Source organism: Gymnoscopelus braueri (assembly GCF_963280865.1).
Source record: "Gymnoscopelus braueri genome assembly, chromosome: 19".
In the NCBI taxonomy this organism is placed as follows: Eukaryota; Metazoa; Chordata; class Actinopteri; order Myctophiformes; family Myctophidae; genus Gymnoscopelus; species Gymnoscopelus braueri.
This window is the reverse complement of record NC_137621.1, coordinates 39,500,264-39,518,628: the sequence shown is the minus strand read 5'-3', so window position 1 is coordinate 39,518,628 and position 18,365 is coordinate 39,500,264. Positions and strand designations below refer to the sequence as shown.

The 18,365-nt window shown below is 43.5% G+C and overlaps 1 protein-coding gene across 1 annotated transcript in view; it reads left to right on the top strand.

Moving 5' to 3' along the window:
- trappc12 (trafficking protein particle complex subunit 12) overlaps positions 1-18,365 on the top strand; it is a 47,756-nt gene that overhangs the window by 16,688 nt on the left and 12,703 nt on the right. Inside the window, exons 4-6 of the mRNA XM_080415105.1 lie at positions 11,826-11,939; positions 12,648-12,786; positions 18,071-18,183. Of these exons, the coding sequence (XP_080271231.1) occupies positions 11,826-11,939; positions 12,648-12,786; positions 18,071-18,183 (366 nt within the window). The remainder of the gene's footprint in view (positions 1-11,825; positions 11,940-12,647; positions 12,787-18,070; positions 18,184-18,365) is intronic.

Genomic DNA, 18,365 nt, shown 5'->3' with positions numbered 1-18,365 from the left:
TGTACTATCTCCACACAAGCCTGTAACCTCTCTCCTCCTCCCACAGTGTGACGCTATCTGGGCCTGGGGCCAAGTGTGTGTGTGTGTGTGTGTGTGTGCGTGCGTGCGCGTGTCTGTGTATTGAGCACGGTTGGATAACCACTCCCCCTGCCCCCACCCCTCTCCCACCTTTCCCCACCTTGGCTGGGTCAGACAGACAGATACAGGGCCCATAATCATCGCAGTGACCTGACTGCGACGCTATGCTTTGCCATCATTGCCGTAACCTTTAGCTGTCATTACCGTAACTTCTTTTTTTTTTCTCCTCTCTCCCACGCGGCTGTCATTTCCGCCCATTAGAGCGTCCAGAGGCCTCGGATAATGCGGCGTCAGCTTTTCGAAGCAGTGAAGGACGTGCCTGAGTCTCTCGTGGTGTGAAAAGGCTCGGTCCGTTCAACCTTGCTGGGTGTGTGTGTGTGTAGAGTTTATTAGGCACATGTTCAAGCCCGGCTTAAAAGCGATGTTGAACTTTGGTAGAACTTTGGGTTGTAAATTAGCTGCCTGGCCATGGTACTTATTCTTGTTAATTTCGTCGACAAAAATCATGATAAAAAATGTTCGTCGACTACCTTTTTTCACTGACTAAAACCAAATAAAAACTAATCTATGATGACCAAAACTATGACTAAATATACTGTCAATTTTGTCAACAAACAAAAACTGGACGAGATCCTGTAGAATGAGACAAGTCATTTTATGCTTGGTTGCGCTCGGGTTTTGCTTTCCGGAAATAGCTGATCTACAAACCCACAACGCAGTCCAAAACATTTTTGGACTTCCCAAGTAGCTGTACAACCTAAGTTTCTTGTAGAGATGTTCGATAATATTGCCTGCCCGATATTAACATACACATTTTATATCGGAAAATATCGGTATAGTTTTTTATTTATCAGTTAAACTACTGAAGGCTTAAGTTGAAGTTTTCTTATTTTTCACAGAGAATGTTTACATTTGGAAAGCCTTGTTGCACTTATGAATGCATCCAGTGGGGCATCACAATAAAATTAGGCATAATGTGTTAATTCCAAGACAGGAGATGTGTGTGCAACATCACCTTAAAGATGATAAATAAAGGGTATTTATAGCATATCGTCTCTGTCGGGTCAAAAACAGTTACTTTTCGGGATTCATATAAAAAAATATATCAAAAGTAGCAGATCCACAAGCTTGAAACGCGCCACGTTTCGAGCTTTCGGGTCTGCTACTTTTGATGCTTTTGTGTGAGTATGATCAAGTAGGGCATTAATTTACGGAAAAAAAACAAAAAGTTTAATATATGGAGATAAGAGGTTTCTGCCCGACAGCAACGATATTTGTAGTGATCCCCGGGGGGGATTACTGCTCTGCATTTGACCCATCCTATTAGGATCAGTGTGCTGCTCCAAGTCAGCGCACGGGGAGCAATTAGGGGGTTCAGTGTCTTGCTCGGGGACACCTCGACGACGCCGAGCCTGGGATTGAACCACCAGCGCTCCACCTCCTGAGCCACACCGCCGCTCCTGAATGATGACCCCCGTTTTCTGAACCACTTAACCCATTAAGACCGGGAACGCATCTGTGTGTCATTTTTAGATTCCTTTGGCTATTTTTTTTTTAAATCATGAAAATGTGTGCAAATCTTTGAATATACATATTTTTTACTCAAATCTTTGCTTCTGGGGATTCTACAAATATCTTCTTCAAATTCGGGAACGTTTTTTTTTTGTTGAAAAAACTTCTGTTGCTATAATATCAGTGGTTCTCAAACTTTTTCATGTCAAGGACCACCCAAAATGATATGTATTTGGCCGCGGACAGTCACTCTGTTCCAGGAACCCTCCAGAAGCAAAGGTTTTAGTTAAACATTTTCACTTTAAAAAAGATATATATATTCAAAGATTTGCTATATATATATTCATAGTGTGGCACCGAGTGCCACACTATGAGCTTGTATATCTGCAAGAAAGAAATCTAAAATGAGAGAGCTACGTTCCCGGTCTTAATGGGTTAAACCCTATATGCTTCATTGACCGGGGTCCCACAGGGGTGTATACTCGGTCCCCTCCTTTTTTTCCCCCTCCACACCAAATCTCTTAATCTTCTGCTATTTCCGTCAAATTTCCGGCCTATTACGACTAGGGCTGTCAACGACTATGACATTTTCCTTGAAGATTGATTGTCGCTCAAATAATTGCGCTTGACGATTTCATCGCGTTTCTGACGTTGAACATTATTGGAACATTATGAATAAAATGTTCATTTCTGTTTGGCTTTTAGGCTTCGTAAACAAAAGGTGCACAGGGCAGATATGACAAACAACTTACACAATTTACATAATTTAATAACTTTGCTACACTGTACTTTACATTATAACTTTATAAAAAAAAACATGAATAGTGAAAATAGCAGATAAAAACTGAGCTCGTCCATCTGCTATTTCCACTGTTTTTGAAAATGTTTATGGAAGTATATGGAAGATTTTCAACATGGAAAATGATTATGACGATTATAACAAAAAACGAACTTCACCCACTGTTTTACACCTGTAAACCTGTGATGTGACAATACAGTTCATTCTGATTCTGATTTGCTAAAAACTATTTCGATTATCTCAAATAATTGTGATGAGGCGATTATGTGATAACGGTGACAGGCCTAATTATGACATGCCCGGAATAGGGTTCCGCTAAGGATTCATGTGGTTACATTTTCGAAATCAACATTCAACCAAACATTGTTTTGTTTATGTTGAAACACTGTTTTTTTTGCTTCAAAGAATATGACTTGTGTCTTTTTTGGGCATTGTGGGCCCAGTGGAATGCCGTCTGCCGCATGCTGTCAGTGGTGGGGGTGTATAAACCAGGCCTGTGTGTGTGTACAAAACCTTCTTGATCAAAACCGTCTTCTGCAAAAGAAGCGGCAGTCTCACAGCTTTGGGGAAAAAGAGGGTTTGGGGGGGGGGGGGGGAATGTTGTTATTGCTGACAAGCAGACCATCAAAAGCCATCCAGTAGCCCCACCACCAGTCAATCAGTCATGGATATTACCCAGTGGGACACGGTCTCAGCTCAGGACTCTGAAGTCTTGCAGCGTTCCCTGGGAGTATTATATAGAGTTCTTTAAACTCCACCATTTATCCTCTCATAGTGTCTCTCAGTGTCCGGTTTGTTTCAGTGCAGAGAATGCTCGTGGGGGACCCCCCCCCTAAAAAAAATGGCTTCCATTCGATGTTCTTCTCAGAACAGTAGCCAAAGAGGCCAACCTCTAGCTTGAAGGCTAAACTCTTTCTTTCTCTCTTTCTCCCTCTCCCCCATATCTTTGTCTGCCTCTCTGTCTGGCTTGCTGTCTTTCTTTCTTCAACCCTCTATTTTTCCATAACCCTCTATTTATTTATTTATTTTTACTCTCTCTCTCTCTCTGTCCAAGTCACAGCAGACGAGCTACACAAAGGCATCAAAGCAAAGTTAGCTCGTTTTTCCCACGACCAGCTCGTGTGTTTTATTTTACCGCCCCCCCCCCCCCCCCCCCCTCCGCGTATATAGCTCTGGATTCCGGGGCAAAAGAAAAAAAGAACACAAGTGGCACGGGGAAGCTGCCTGTGTTAACCAAACCCAGGACGAAGAAGGCCTTTTTAAGTCTGATTTGCCCGCAGGCTCCTGGTCTCGCGAGAGAGCCAGCGAGTGGGCGTTCGTTTGTTCGCTCGGCTTTGTTATTCAGGATTTTTTTTTCTTTCTTTCCCCACTGTCTAATTTTTCTTATTTCTTTTTTTTTATTCGCCAAAGGAGAACTGCACTGAACTTGATGATCTTGAACACAATTAAGAAGCCTCACCCCTTTTAAACTCTTGACAAGACTAATTACGTGTGTGCGTGTGTGTGTGTGCACTGTATGTACTCCCATGTTTGTGTGTTGGCGTGCGTCTCTGCGCGCGAGTGTGCATAATGTGTGGGCGTGTATGTAAAACAATGCAGCGCTATTGAAGTTAGGATTGTTAATTAGTATCGACTTTATCTCTCTCTCTTATGGTGTGAGCAGGCTTAATGCACTCCAATTAGATCCACTACTTTAATGGCACTAAATCCTTGACTTTACATATTTGACAGTCATTGTGGTGTCTAGTTGTGTGTATCTGGGTGCTTGCGTGCATTGTTGTGTCTCCTTGCAAACTCTTCTGTCACGTCTCGAAAGAAAATTGACACACTGGCTGCTGCCGCAGTGGATGAGTGGGTTTGATTTCCATCTGTGTACAGTTCTGTCACCCTTTTGGGATCAAATCTGACCTGTACTATGCCGTTGTACGCATTTTGCGGGGAAAATGCACAAAAGACACCAAGAACTGTGTCCACACTATCTGAATCGGAACAATGGGATTTAGATTGAAAATCGTAAAAGTTTCCCAAGGTAAAAGAAGTAAAAACTAAACCCCTCTGTCTGCCAGTAAAATCCTCAGTGTCACTTTATCCATCTGTTACTCTGGAAGTGTATGAATGGAACCAAAGGGGACCCGTACGGGTCCCTTTGGTTCCATTTGTACACTCAGCGTTATTTAACACTGAGGATTTCACTGTGCAGCGCAGACATTAGCAATCCCAACACGCTTCCTTAGCATAGCACCGCGCACTCAATTCCTCATTTAATATCGATGGCAATAAATCACCATGGTAATGCCTCCTCATTTGATTTGGTGGGATCTGATTAGGTCTTATTGCGGAGTCATTTGAGCCGAGCTAAATTATTAATCAGCCTGCTCCCGTATATCACTCAATAGTAGCCCCCCCCCCCCCCTTCTCTCTCTCTTCTGCCACCTTGTCCTCAGTGTTAATTTAAACCATTCGCATGTGGGTGTGTAAGGTGGGACAGGCCCCTATGCCAGTAGCTCTCAAACTTTTTCATGTCAATGACCCCCAAATCAGTGTTAATTTTGACAGCAAATTTGGATTTAGTTTAGTCAAATTTAATTTAGTTTTAGTCATATTTTAGTCATCTGAAGTTTTAGTCTCGTTTTAGTGGACTAAATATCATATGATTTTGGTCGACTAAATCTACTGTTGATTTTGTCGCCCCAAAAATATTTTGGCAGGCTTTAATGGCTGATTTTACACCTGAAAATAGCTGATCTACAAGCTCACTACGTGTCATGGCGCGTTGTGAGCTTGTAGATCTGCTATTTTCAAAGCGTAACACCCGAGCGCAACCAAACATAAAATGACTTGTCTTTCAGTTCTACTGGATCTCTTCTCCACTAGTCCCTCCCTAACATTTTAGTCTAATTCTTATTTGTTGACAAAACTGTCAATATATTTAGACTTAGTTTTCGTCAGTGAAAAAAGTTAGTCGACGAAAATCTTTCATCATAGTTTTAGTCGACGAAATTAACAGTGCCCCAAATTTATATACATTTGGCCGTGGACCCCCCATCTGATTTTTTTTGTGCCAGGGACCCCCAGAAGAGAAGATTTGTGTTCAAAATAATTCTAAAATGTTCAAAAATATCAGATGTACAAGCTTGCAGTGCGGCACGGGTTGTCAAGTGACTCTCCCTCCACATGCATAGGGCAGTGGTTCTCAGGCAGACCCCCAGGGGTCCTTGGGGGGGTTCCAGGGGGTCCCCAGCTAAATTTGTTAATACAGCATCACAATCATTGTAACCCCTTTATCCATATTTTATACGTTGGCTATTAAAATAAATATAAATAGCAGATGTACAAGCTCACAGTGCGGCACAAAGTGGCACGCTGTGAGCTTGTACATATCCCACTTTGAGAACCACTGCCCTATGCGTCTGGAGGGAGAGTCACTTGACAATAAAACAACAACTAGGAAATGATCCGGATCTCTGGATCTGTGTACGGCGTGGCTCCAATGTGAATCTCAGACTCAGAGATTAACCAACACACACACACACACACACACACACACACACACACACACACACACACACACACACACACACACACACACACACACACACACAGATCCTGTCATAGACATCTAGCCTCTTGCAGAGCCACGCCATGAAAACACTATCAAAAGACACTGTGCCATTAATGGTGATGCAGTGATATACATTTTGAATACAGGTCCATTTGGTTACATTTTGTTCACTTTCGGAGTTACAAATGGATAAATGAACATTACTTGTGTAATGATAGAGGGCTGAGCGTGGCAAAATTATCCTGCTGTGTTGTAAACCCAGGCAGAGAACTGTTCTGGTGTAGTTTACTGCTGTACAACAACTAAATATAAAGAACAAAATGAACAGCTGTATAAAATGTATATGTAGTTTCTAGTATATGTAGTATATGTAGTTTCTTCAACTTATATATATAACTTATATAATATATATATATATATATATATATATATATATATATATATATATATATATATATATATATATATATATATATATATATATATATATATATATATATATATAGTATGTATGTACATACATACATACACATACAGTATATATGTTTGTGTGTTATATGTGTGTGTGTAAAAAATATATATTCTCATATTATATTGGTTTATTACCAAGTTGACCGGTGGAGAACAAGAATGTGTACTAACATGTCCTTAAAGCACTCGGTAAGCCTTCATCATCATCGCCCTCCTCCTTTCCCTGACCATTTGATGTTGTTTCTTTTTTCTTTTTTTTTTAAAGTGCACGGCAATTTGCATGCAGTGTTAAGTGCCAAGTGGGAAGTTGTTCTAAACGCATTCCCCTGAGACACACAAACAAACACGCACACGCACGCGCACACACACTCGCAGCCTACACAGTAGTACACACAGTCACACACGCGCGAGAGCGAGTTTCACCGGAGGGCTCAGAGCTCAGCTTTCAGCAGGTACACAGTAAAAATACTCGGGTGTTCATTTATCCATTTGTAACTCTGAGAGTGGTACAAATGTAACCAAATGGACCCTGACAGGTCCATTCGTACACTCTCAGAGTAAGACTTTACAGTGTAGGGCTGCATTTATCTGGCCACTGGACCGACGCTGCTTATTGGCCCTGCAACCCTCCCGGGACGCAGGCTTTTGTTGTGCCTCTAACCACTGGTTTCCACTTTATACTGCCTACGCTCCAATCCTACTCACATCTTCCCTCCTATGCTGTCCATCGCCGCAGCGTTCGGACAGATGGCTTGTTTTGTTTCGTTTGTTTGTCTTCTAAGAGAAAAAAAAGACATTATCAGCCAGTAAATAAGACAGTTGTGGCATCATACAAAGTTATGTATGTCAGGGGTACCGCATCGTTACATAAGGTCTCCTGTGGAGTTCACTTCTACTCTGCTGCCTTCTACCAGTTTGTATCCTCGCAGTGCCTCACTGCAGCTCTCCTCACTTCTCCTCTTTTCTCCTCACCTCAACTTTCTCCTCTCCTCTCCCTTGATTGATTGAATATTTTATCAACAGTTTGCAAAAAAAGTAACGCAGCACGATTATACAATGATGCTATAAAGGATAACTCAAAAAGCCCAGAGGGCTTGTTTCCATTGTGGTCCTCACCGCAACTCTCTCCTCTCCTCACCTCAACTCTCTCCTCTCCTCCCCTCCTTTCCTCTCCTCTCCCTTGAGTTTCTTTTTTATTACCTGACAGTCTCCTGCTCTCTTTCTCTATAGATTTCTCGTGCAGCATTGAAACCCCCCCCCTCCCCTTAAACATCTGTGAGTGAACATATACTGTGTGTGTGCGCACGTGTGTGTGTGTGTGTGTGTGTGTGCGTGTGCGTGTGAAAATGCAGCTACTGTACATGACTGCGGACATGTCCCTCCCCACATCTCTCTCTCTCTCTCACACACACACACACACACACACACACACACACACACACACACACACACACACACACACACACACACACACACACACACACACACACAAATATACATACAGTACAGTACATATACACACACACACACACACACACACACACACACACACACACACACACACACACACACACACACACACGCATATACACACACCTGCCTACTGATACCCTGTGGCTGCAGTGGAGCACTGTAGTGTGTGTGTGCGGGCCTGCCTGCGTGCGCGTGTGTGAGTGGCTGCAGCTGCTTTTGGCCATCCGGGCTGCCTCCTCGTTTTCAGCTTCATTTCCTTCTCTAATGAAGATTCAGAGGCACCACAGCCACTGGGCTCAGGACAGGAGAGGAGAGCTAGCGGGGGAGGAGGAGGAGGAGAAGGGAGAGGGCGGGGAGGGGTTAGTAGAGGAGAGAGGGGAACAGGAGGCGAGGGGGGGGAGGAGGGGAAGGCAGAGACGAGGTGCAACCGATGGAGTTGAAAGTGGGTGGAACATCTAATTGGGAGCACAGTACAAATCTGGCGTGTTCGTTTAAAGCCTCAGTTATACTCGGTTGCGGGGCCGTTGTCGTGCGCAATAAATAGCAGATCTACAAGCTCACAACGCGGCACATCATCATCATTTTTACTGTGTAGTTGGACGGGCACATGAGGAGGGAGATTGACCCGCAAAAATGTTTATTCATTAGTCATTTTTTTGTCATAAACTCAGAGTTCAGCTATCTTCAGTCACGTAATTTCTTAATAACACAAGCGGTAAAAATCAGCTTTGGCTCGGCGTAGCCAGGGTTTTGCGACACATTCGGTTTGCTGTTGTTGTCTCCGTCCCTCTCTTCCCCCCCCCCCACCCCCCCTTCTCACTCACATCCCCTTCCTCCATCTTACATACAATCCGATATTTAAAAAAAAGCTAATGTTAAAGCCTCAATCTGTAATTCCCTTGTAGAACAGCAGGAACAATATTACTAAAACATCATTATTTTACATGTGTTAATTGTTTAGGAAACGGCGCTAGTGTGTGTGAGGGGGGGGGGGGCTCCTTTCACATTGTTTCCCAAATCGTACGTTAGGACACAATTCTTCAGTCGTGAGATTTTATTCTGCTTTTTAGTTATATTACATTGCCGATATTCATTCATCATCCGTTTTTTTTTACAATGCAGTCCAATCCACATGAGTGAACTTTCAGTTAAGACAAACCATATTTCTCTTGAAGGTAGCTGTGCTCTCATTCAGCTTCTTTCAGTGGGAACTAATTGGGAATTTGTAAAACTATATAATATGCTTTTTCATAGTAGCTGGCCTGACACTGAGAGACCTGTGTCGAGAAGCACAATGGTCATCAAAGGAACAGATTAGAAGTGTGGAGAGCGGATGGCGATGGCCAAAGGGAGACATGGAAGAAAGAGAGGGTGCAAAGCAGTGTTGCCAGTGAAATAAGCAACCAGGTCTACAAAAACAACCCCAAAAAAGCGACTAGGCCGCATGATCACACATACTCCAGGAAAATGAGATAATCTAGTCTCAAAATCTGTTTTACCACTTGATCCCTATAAAGGCGTACATCAGCTATTTTCAAAAAAATCTTGAAAACATTTTTAACTACACAAATCTTGTACAGGGGTTCCTGGCCCAAAAACGGTGTCGTCATTGTAAGGTTTGGACACAGCCTTTTGTAGTCGTGGTGTGGTCCATGTCTTCCACTTCCACAGTTACTACTACAGATGTCCGATAATATTGCCACCCCGAATATTACCGGCCGGTATTAACATAAAAATGTTATATGGGAAAATATTTGTAACAGCTTTTATTTATTAGTTCCAAGTCGAACTTGAAGTCGCTGAAGTCGTTCTCTTATTTTGCACAGAGAATGTTTACATTTGGAAAGCCTTTTTGCATTCATGAATGCATCATCCAGTGGGGCATCACAATAACATTAGGCATAATGTGTTAATTCCACGACAGGAGATGCGTGTGATGTTGTTACCTGACATTAGTTTTGGTGTTAAAAGCCTGCATACATCGGTATCGGTTGATATCGCAATTGAAAATGGAGAGTTGGACCATATTGGAAAATCGGATATCGAGGGAAAAAAGGCAATATCGGTATCCCTAGTTACAACCATTTTAAAGCGATATAAGAACTGTTTAGACTGCCCTTAGCTGGGAACAGGAGGAGGAATAGAGATAGGCTATGAGAGAGAGAGAGAGAGGGGGAGAGAGGTTGAGAATTGCATGATGAGTATCGTGACAGGTAGAGAGATGAATAGAATGAGTCTCTCTCTTTCTCTCTCTCTCTCTCTCTCTCTCTTTCTTACTGTCTCTCTATCGCGCTCCTAATTAGCTCCGTGGCTGTGATGAATGGCACAGCACTTATAGGACCCCAATCGGCGGGCTGACCTTGTCATGTGGGTTGATGGGGTGGTGTGACTCTACACCCTGGTCCCCCCCCCCATCCTCCTTCCTCCTCTGTCCCCCACTCACTCCTACCACCTTCTGTGGAAGCAGATGCTGCTAATGTCTAGGTGCGTGTGTGTGTGTGCGTGTGTGTGTGTGTGTGTGTGTCTTTGCACGTATGCATATACGCGCTTTGTCCTCTGATTGCCATATCAGCCGGTCATGCACGCACCATGTGTCACTCAACACATAAAACTCATACTCCCACACTCGCATACACACTGTGCAATATGAAATAGTGTGAATGTAACTCTGAAAGTGTACAAATGTATCCAAAAGGCACCTTATGTGTCCATTAAGTTAACATGTGTACACTTATTTAGCCGTCTGCTAAGCAAAGCTACAGTACAGCAAATGTTCTGTTATCAAAGCGTCACGATGCAACGTGTTGTGAGCTTGTAGATCGGCTGTTTTCACTATTCTTTAAAAAAATGATAATAATAATAACGGAACTATCTTTGCAGTATGTTTGTGTGTTTGTCTTAAGGGCCGTTCAAACTGAGCATGATGACTATAAAGATAACTAACTGTTGAGGTATTAGTTATAGTTGTGGTGTGAACTCTGCCATCCACTTGACTTAGAACCATTTTTAAAACTATATTTTTATAGTTCTAGTGCTCAGGGTGACTGGCCCCTTTAGGCCTGTTTTCTATTTGTCACTTCATTACTCTCTGTGTAAATTGAATGAACATGGACAGATTAGACCGTGGTTCTCAAAGTGGGGTCCTTGAGGGGGTTCCAGGGGTTCCCCAGCCAAGATTGATAGTTGGACCCTTGAGTGTGGAAATGGAATATGGTTCCATTGTACACTCTCTGAGTTAAATTAACACTGATGATACTACAGTGTTAGATTGGGGGTCCCAGAGATGGTATCAAATGGGGGTCTGTGGCCTAATGCATAATATCAAACTGGGGGTCTTTGAAATAAAAAAAGGTTGAAAATCACTGCTATAGCCGTAAAAATCTTCTCTTATGGGGGTCCCTGGTAACCTGACTCTGCCAGATGGGGGCGGTATTGAGTAACTAGTTTAAGCTGAGAAACAAATGTGACGAAAGCTTCTTTGGATCTGGAAGCGTCAGGTTAGGTCCCTGGCCTATCTTTTCAAAAGGGGGTCCGCAGGCTAATAAGTGTCAATTGACGTGAAAAAGTTTGAGAACCACTGGATTAGACTTTAGTGTGTTTAAGTCGTCGCCATTACTGCCTAATGCGATGCATGCGGCTCATATATATACATACATACTGTATCATCTCTGTAGAGTGGAAAACCTCATATGTCCAAAACTGTTACTTTTCAGGATTACATTTCAAAAGTAGTAGTTTAGCTTCGCGCCACGTTTTGAGATTGTAGATCTGCCTTTGTGTGACGCTGTCACACAAAGATCTGCCTTTGTGTGACGCTGTTGTGTGATCAAGTAGGCAGTAAAAGAAAAACACAAAAAGGTGAAGTATGGAGATAAAAGGTTTCCTGCCCGACAGCAACGATAAATATCCTTCCTCCTTCCTCCCATTCAGAGCAGTAAGAACTGGCGCGCTGCGGTGGACCTGACAGGCCGGCTGCTGACAGCACACAACCAGGGATATGGCAAGAGTGGCCAGCCCACATCCCACACCACAGAATCACTGCAGGTACTGTACTGTACGCCCGTGTGTGTGTGTGTGTGTGTGTGTGTGTGTGTGTGCGTGTGCGCGCGCGCGCGATTGTGCTGGTTAGCGCGAATGTGACATTCAGTCTAGTGTCTTGCATGTGGGTGTGCATTTGGGGAATACAGAGTCATGCCCGACATGCCGTGTGTGTGTGTGTGTGTGTGAGAGAGAAAGAAGCTGAGAATCCAAGAGATGCCTGCATATATTAGAGTCAAAGAAAAGGAGCGAACACACACACACACACACACACACACACACACACACACACACACACACACACACACACACACACACACACACACACACACACACACACACACACACACACACTGCATGACAGACAGAGGGCAGTACTTCCCAGAGAGAACAACAGCTGTGACCAGAGGAGATAGGAGATACGCTTGATCACTCTCCTTGCTCTCTTTCACTCTCTCTCTTTCTCTGTCTCTCTTCTTCTTTCTCTCTCTCTCTCATTGTTATCTATACTTGTCTCCTGTCTCTCCCCTGTATCTTCCTCCCTCTCCCTCCTTTCTGTCTCTCCTTCTGGTCTTCCTCTCTCCTCTCTATCAATCTCTCCCTCTCCCTCCTCTCACCAGTGTATTGGATCAATGTCAGATGAGGCTTATTTGAAAGTATGTTTTTAACTGTGCACTAACAACTGTGTGTGTGTGTGTGTGCGTGTCTTTCCAGCTGTGGTTTGTGCGTCTGGCGCTGCTGACCAAGCTGAACCTGTTCCAGAACGCCGACCTGGAAATGGAGCCGTTTGGCAACATGGATCAACCAGACCTCTACTATGAATACTACCCTGCTGTTTACCCTGGCAGAAGAGGTACACAGTACACACACACACACACACAGAGAGAGAGAGGTATTACTATACTTGTGCGGACATCAACATTTTAGGTCGGCAATTTTATGAATGCCGTTTAAAACAAAACATTGTTTTGTCATTTTTAAAGCTGAAAAAATAGCAGATCTACAAGCTCACAGCGTTGTGAGCTTGTAGATCGGCAATCTTTCGGTGCACGACACAAGCGCAAAAATCCTATTCTATAGTATAGTAGAATATGATTTTATACTTGTGGGGACATTTGGTCCTCACAAGTATAGTAATACAAACACACACACACACACACACAGCAACCTTTTTGACATGAACTGCCGTGTTTTTATTTTCTTGAAAGTCAGTGTGCCAAATCAACATTACTTTTAATTATGACACCACACAAAAAAGTTAAATATTTCCAACATATTTGTATTACATACATCCATATACATAAACAGCCTTTATTTTTTCTTCTACTTTTGAAATATTTTCTTTCACATCAGGATGGTAATGATCATTAGACTAGAATTATGTGCAGGATGGAATTTGTATACAGATGTGAGGGGACTTCATTTAATTGACTAAAACATTGACCTTTCGAATGTTCCCACATGTCTCGATAAGTCCCGCCTACCAGAAGAAAATTGTCAATGAAAAAACACCTGCAAGTTCTCCACCTGTTTCCAGTGTCCCATGAGGCCTTGTATGAATTATGGGTATCACTTCCTGTTGTCAGTCATTCAAATTAGTGATCCGTGTCAGTCAATACTAATAATGTATGTGGGAACACAACCTGACAGAAATCGGAAAGGATCATAATATTAGTCTGCCTACTTTCCTACAACATCTCCCTCCACACAGCTGATTCAAATGAATGATCAATGGCTCTTGACACTTGCTCTAAGCTGTAGCCTAATATAACTCCTGTCCTGTGTTTCATTCTGACTGGCTGCTGTTGCTGCTGTGACACCTGAATCTTTGCATGGGGATTAAATGGTGCTTGTAATAAGCATTTATCATTAATTTGAATCAGCTGTGTGGAGGGAGGGCAAGTATAGGCAGACTAATATGACCCTTTTTTATCAGGTCGCAGGCCTGATCTATGTTCAGACGGTGCAACTAGTCATCACTTTCTCGTCACTTTTTCTCATGGGGACTCAATTAGACCCCATGAGAGTGTACAAATGGAACCAAATGGACCCATTTGGGTATTTCTTTCATGTAAGGTATATGCCAGTAGTGAAAAGTAACTAAGCACATGTACTCAGTTAGACCCCATGAGAGTGCACAAAAGGAACCAAATGGACCCTTATTGGTAGGTCCGTTTTACTGGCAATAGAGGGTTTAGCGTGAATTACATAAATAATTATGATTGTGTACTTATGACCAGATTCATATGGTAGAAGGGTGCAATTTATGACAATAAAGCACAGAGTTGTTTCTTCTTTTTGAAGAACACGTTAGTATGTGAAACTAGAATTAATACAATTCTTCTCATTTATTTTGGATAGTAATGTATTATTCTGCTATTCTTGTTCAGTAAAAACATGACAACAAACCACCAAAACTGCCAAATAAAATAAAGATATTCTAAATGTTTATCCAAATGGCTTCAGTGGATTTTGGTACACATAGTTCCTACACTAACACGCCAAGCTAGCTAGCTAGCTAGCTAGCTATCTAGTGAGCTTGTAGACCACTGGTTCTGAAACTTTTTCAGGTAAAGGACCCCCAAATTGATAGTTTATTTGGCCGCGGACCACCCCATCTGAAAATACTTTTTGCCAGGGAGCCCCAGAAGAGAAAATTTGTGTCGAGATGTTTTCCAAATTGTTTAAAAAATAGCAGATGTACAAGCTTGCAGTGACGCGCTGTGAGCTTGGACATCTGCTATTTTTGATTGGCCAATGTTTAAAATATGGGGCTTAAAATGATTGTGATGCTATATTAACACATTTTACTGCTACTGCTCATTTCATGTTTGAAAGCTTCTGTAGGATATACTGTATACATGAACATTATGAATCCCATTCCTCAATGTGCCGTAAAGCTACAACGAACGCTAGTGCTCTGGTTCAAGAGTGCCTCTTCCTGGGTTTGAACTGAAAATATATTACCCACCTCCTTTATTATACACCAGCATACCGCCGCACCACAGCTGGCCTATTAAATATTAAAAGGAGAAAGTTGTGCAACCTCAGGAGCTTAATGTGAGACGGCACCATTGAGAAAGTACCAACAACTCTACTTGTCTCCGGCACCACTACTTTGGTTTAGTTCTTCTTTTTTTTTATACTGCATGAATTGTTCTCTAATGTATTCCCATTGCTTTTGGATCCACCATACCCCTAGGGCTACCACAGTGAAGGCAAAGACACACAGACACATGCAGTGGAAGTTTACACCGCAGCGACTTCTAAGGGGAAGGCAACCGATTGAATTTCCATTGCTCAATATTAAATGCTTTGTGCCCTCCTACTGTATAAGGTGCCCGCAGACAAACTGGCACGAGTTAAGCCTAGTCTGGGCATCAAAAACTGTTAACGTTTTTGGCTGAGCCCGGTGCGCGCGCCGCATCGACTATCTATTATCCATGATCGCACCGTTGGAGCGGCTTGAGACGTGGGGCGGGCGCACAGGCGATGCCCTCCCTGATGCGTGAGCACCGACTGAGCACTTGGAGGAAAATGGTACAATAAAAACGTACAAAGACATACAAAACGGTACATTAGAAACAGTCAGAGTTTGACAGTTGTTAATTCGTTCACCTAGTGCAGTGGTTCTCAAAGTGGGGTCTGTCTGGGGAGCCCCAGGGGTCCTTGGGGGGGGGGTTAATTGATTGAATACTTTATTAATACGGTTGTTAACAGTACAGGTAGTACAGTCAAAGGTTATGTTCAAAGGATAACACAAAAAGCCCCAGGCGGTTGCTTGTTTCCATTGTGGTCCATTGTACTCAATTCGTCAGTAATGCATACAATACAATACAAAACATATTGGAATAAAGCTCACTAGAATCATAAGGTATATTTACAGAGAAAGGAGGGGTGGGGGGGGGGCAGAGGATTCTACTATCAAGGTGTTTAAAGGAGTTAAAGAAGTTTTAACAGGCGATCTGGCAATTAAGCGGCTTCACTGGACCCCTCTGAACACGTCCACTTTGAGACCACACTTTATTCATGTTTTTGGTTTCTCTTTTATTTGGCAAATCAATGAATGACACTTTTGCGACGCGTGCGTGGTCATTCACCGAGGTTAAATAAGGTGTGGAGCCGTGGTCAAACGCCAAGTTGGATCCTTGATGCCAGCCAGTCAGGCTCCTTTTTGAAAATAGCTTGTTTTGTTTTTTTACGACAATGGGGATGAAAGAAGGGCCGACCTCTGCACCGCCGCTCCTCTGAAGAACGACCTGAGCGTTGACTGGTTTGATGTCAACCACAAAGACGAGAGAGACAAGGAGTGGGGGGAAATGAATACGCAGAGGGGGAGGGGTGGAGGGGTGGAGGGAGACATACAGCATTGGTTCTCAAACTTTTACATTTCAAGAACCCCCCCCCCCCCACCCCCATAACTCAGAGTTACAGACCTGTGAGGGTCCATTTGGTTCCATGTGTACGCTCTCAGAGTTACAGACCTGTGAGGGTCCTTTTGGAACCGCCTCAAGGAACCCTGAGATAGACCCCACTGACATAGAGAGACAATGGCAGTGATAAGAGTGGACATATGAAACTGACAGACGGATTAACAGAAGGGATGATGAGTAGATGGACAGGCAGACAGAGACTGTGTGTGTGTGTGTGTGTGTGTGTGTGTGTGTGTGTGTGTGTGTGTGTGTGTGTGTGTGTGTGTGTGTGTGTGTGTGTGTGTGTGTGTGTGTGTGTGTGTGTGTGTGTGTGTGTGTGTGTGTGTGTGTGTGTGTGTGTGTGTGTGTGTGTATGTATATATATATTTAACACATTGAGACCTGAGGTGATTCTTAAAAATGTTAACAGTTTTTTGAAAGAAATAAAAAATATATTTTTCAAAAAATAGCAGATCTACAAGCTCATTGCGCGGCACTCGGTGCCGCGCTATGAGCTTGTATATCTGCTATTTTTGAATAGCCAAAGAAATCTAAAGTGACAGATGCGTTCCAGGTCTTAATGGGATATATATCTCTCAGTCAGGTGGAAACCGTGCATTCTTTTGAGTTAGAATTCTGAAAAGTACCAGTTTTTGGACATATGAGGTTTCCACCCGACAGAGACGATATCAAAGGGACCCTGATCAAAGACCTGGCGACTCACCTGGATACAGGCTGTTCCTCAGGGAGCGCTACTTCGTGTGTGCGTGCGTGCGTGTGTGTGCACGTCTGCTGGTGTGTGTGTGTGTGTGTGTGTGTGTGTGTGTGTGTGTGTGCCTGTGTGCACACATGATTGCATGTATTTTTTTTGCTAGCGAGAGAAATACTGGGCCACTGTGTGGGCATGAGAAAGACATATAATGTGTGTGTGTGAGAGAGAGAAGGATGAGGCAGAGCAGTGAGTGATGGCGCTGTGCTGTGCAGAGAGAGAGAGAGAGAGAGAGAGAAGGGGTTGGTTGGTTGGTTGTGGGGGGGGTTTAATAAGCAACCATACGTAGCTCAATGCCATCTGTAGGTTCTTGCCTCCAGGGCTGTGTGTGTGCAGTCTGTGTGTGTGCAGTCTGTGTGTGTGGGCGGACGGGTTTATATTCTCTCTCTCTCTCTCTCTCTCTCTCTCTCTCTCTCTCTCTCTCTCTCTCTCTCTCTCTCTCTCTCTCTCTCTCTCTCTCTCTCTCTCTCTCTCTCTCTCTCTCTGTGTGCCTGTCTGCAACCCCCCCTCCCTCCTCCCCCGGTCTTCTCACACTTATCATTCTCGCACTCTGTGTTGCCGTCGGCCATCTCTTTCTTAACTCTCCTCTCTCTCTCTCTTCCCCCTCCTCTAATATCGTCTTCCTTTCTCCTCCGCATCCCTGTTCCACTTATACCTACCCCCCTCCCTCTCTCTCCCCCTCTCTCTCTCCCTGTCTCTGTTCAGGACTATGTCACTTATTTAAGCCCTCTTTTGTACTTTGTCATACAGTGGTGTCGTACGGGCAGAAATAGCTTGTAGATCGGCTATTTTATTAATATTTTAGTACATTTTCTACATTTTAAAAGCCCAATAATGACATGAAAGCGGTTAACCTATCTCATTCTCAGCACTTTCCTATCCTGTATCTTGCTCCTCTTAACGTCTCTCTCTCTGTCTCTCTCTCTCTCCATCTTTCTCTCTCGGGTTCCGTTCAGGTTCCATGGTACCGTTCTCCTTGAGGCTGCTGCATGCAGAGCTGCCGCAGTACCTGACCAAGCCCCAGGAGGCGCTGGACCGCCTGCACAGCCTCAAGACCGTCTGCCTGGCTGTTAGTACACACACGCACGCACACATACACACACACACACACACACACACACACACACACTTTCATGCCTTGTAGTTACACTTACATTTATGCATCACACACACACACACATTCAGACATTCTTTCATGCCATTTAGGTGCGCATACATGCACGCATAAACACACACACACACACACATTAT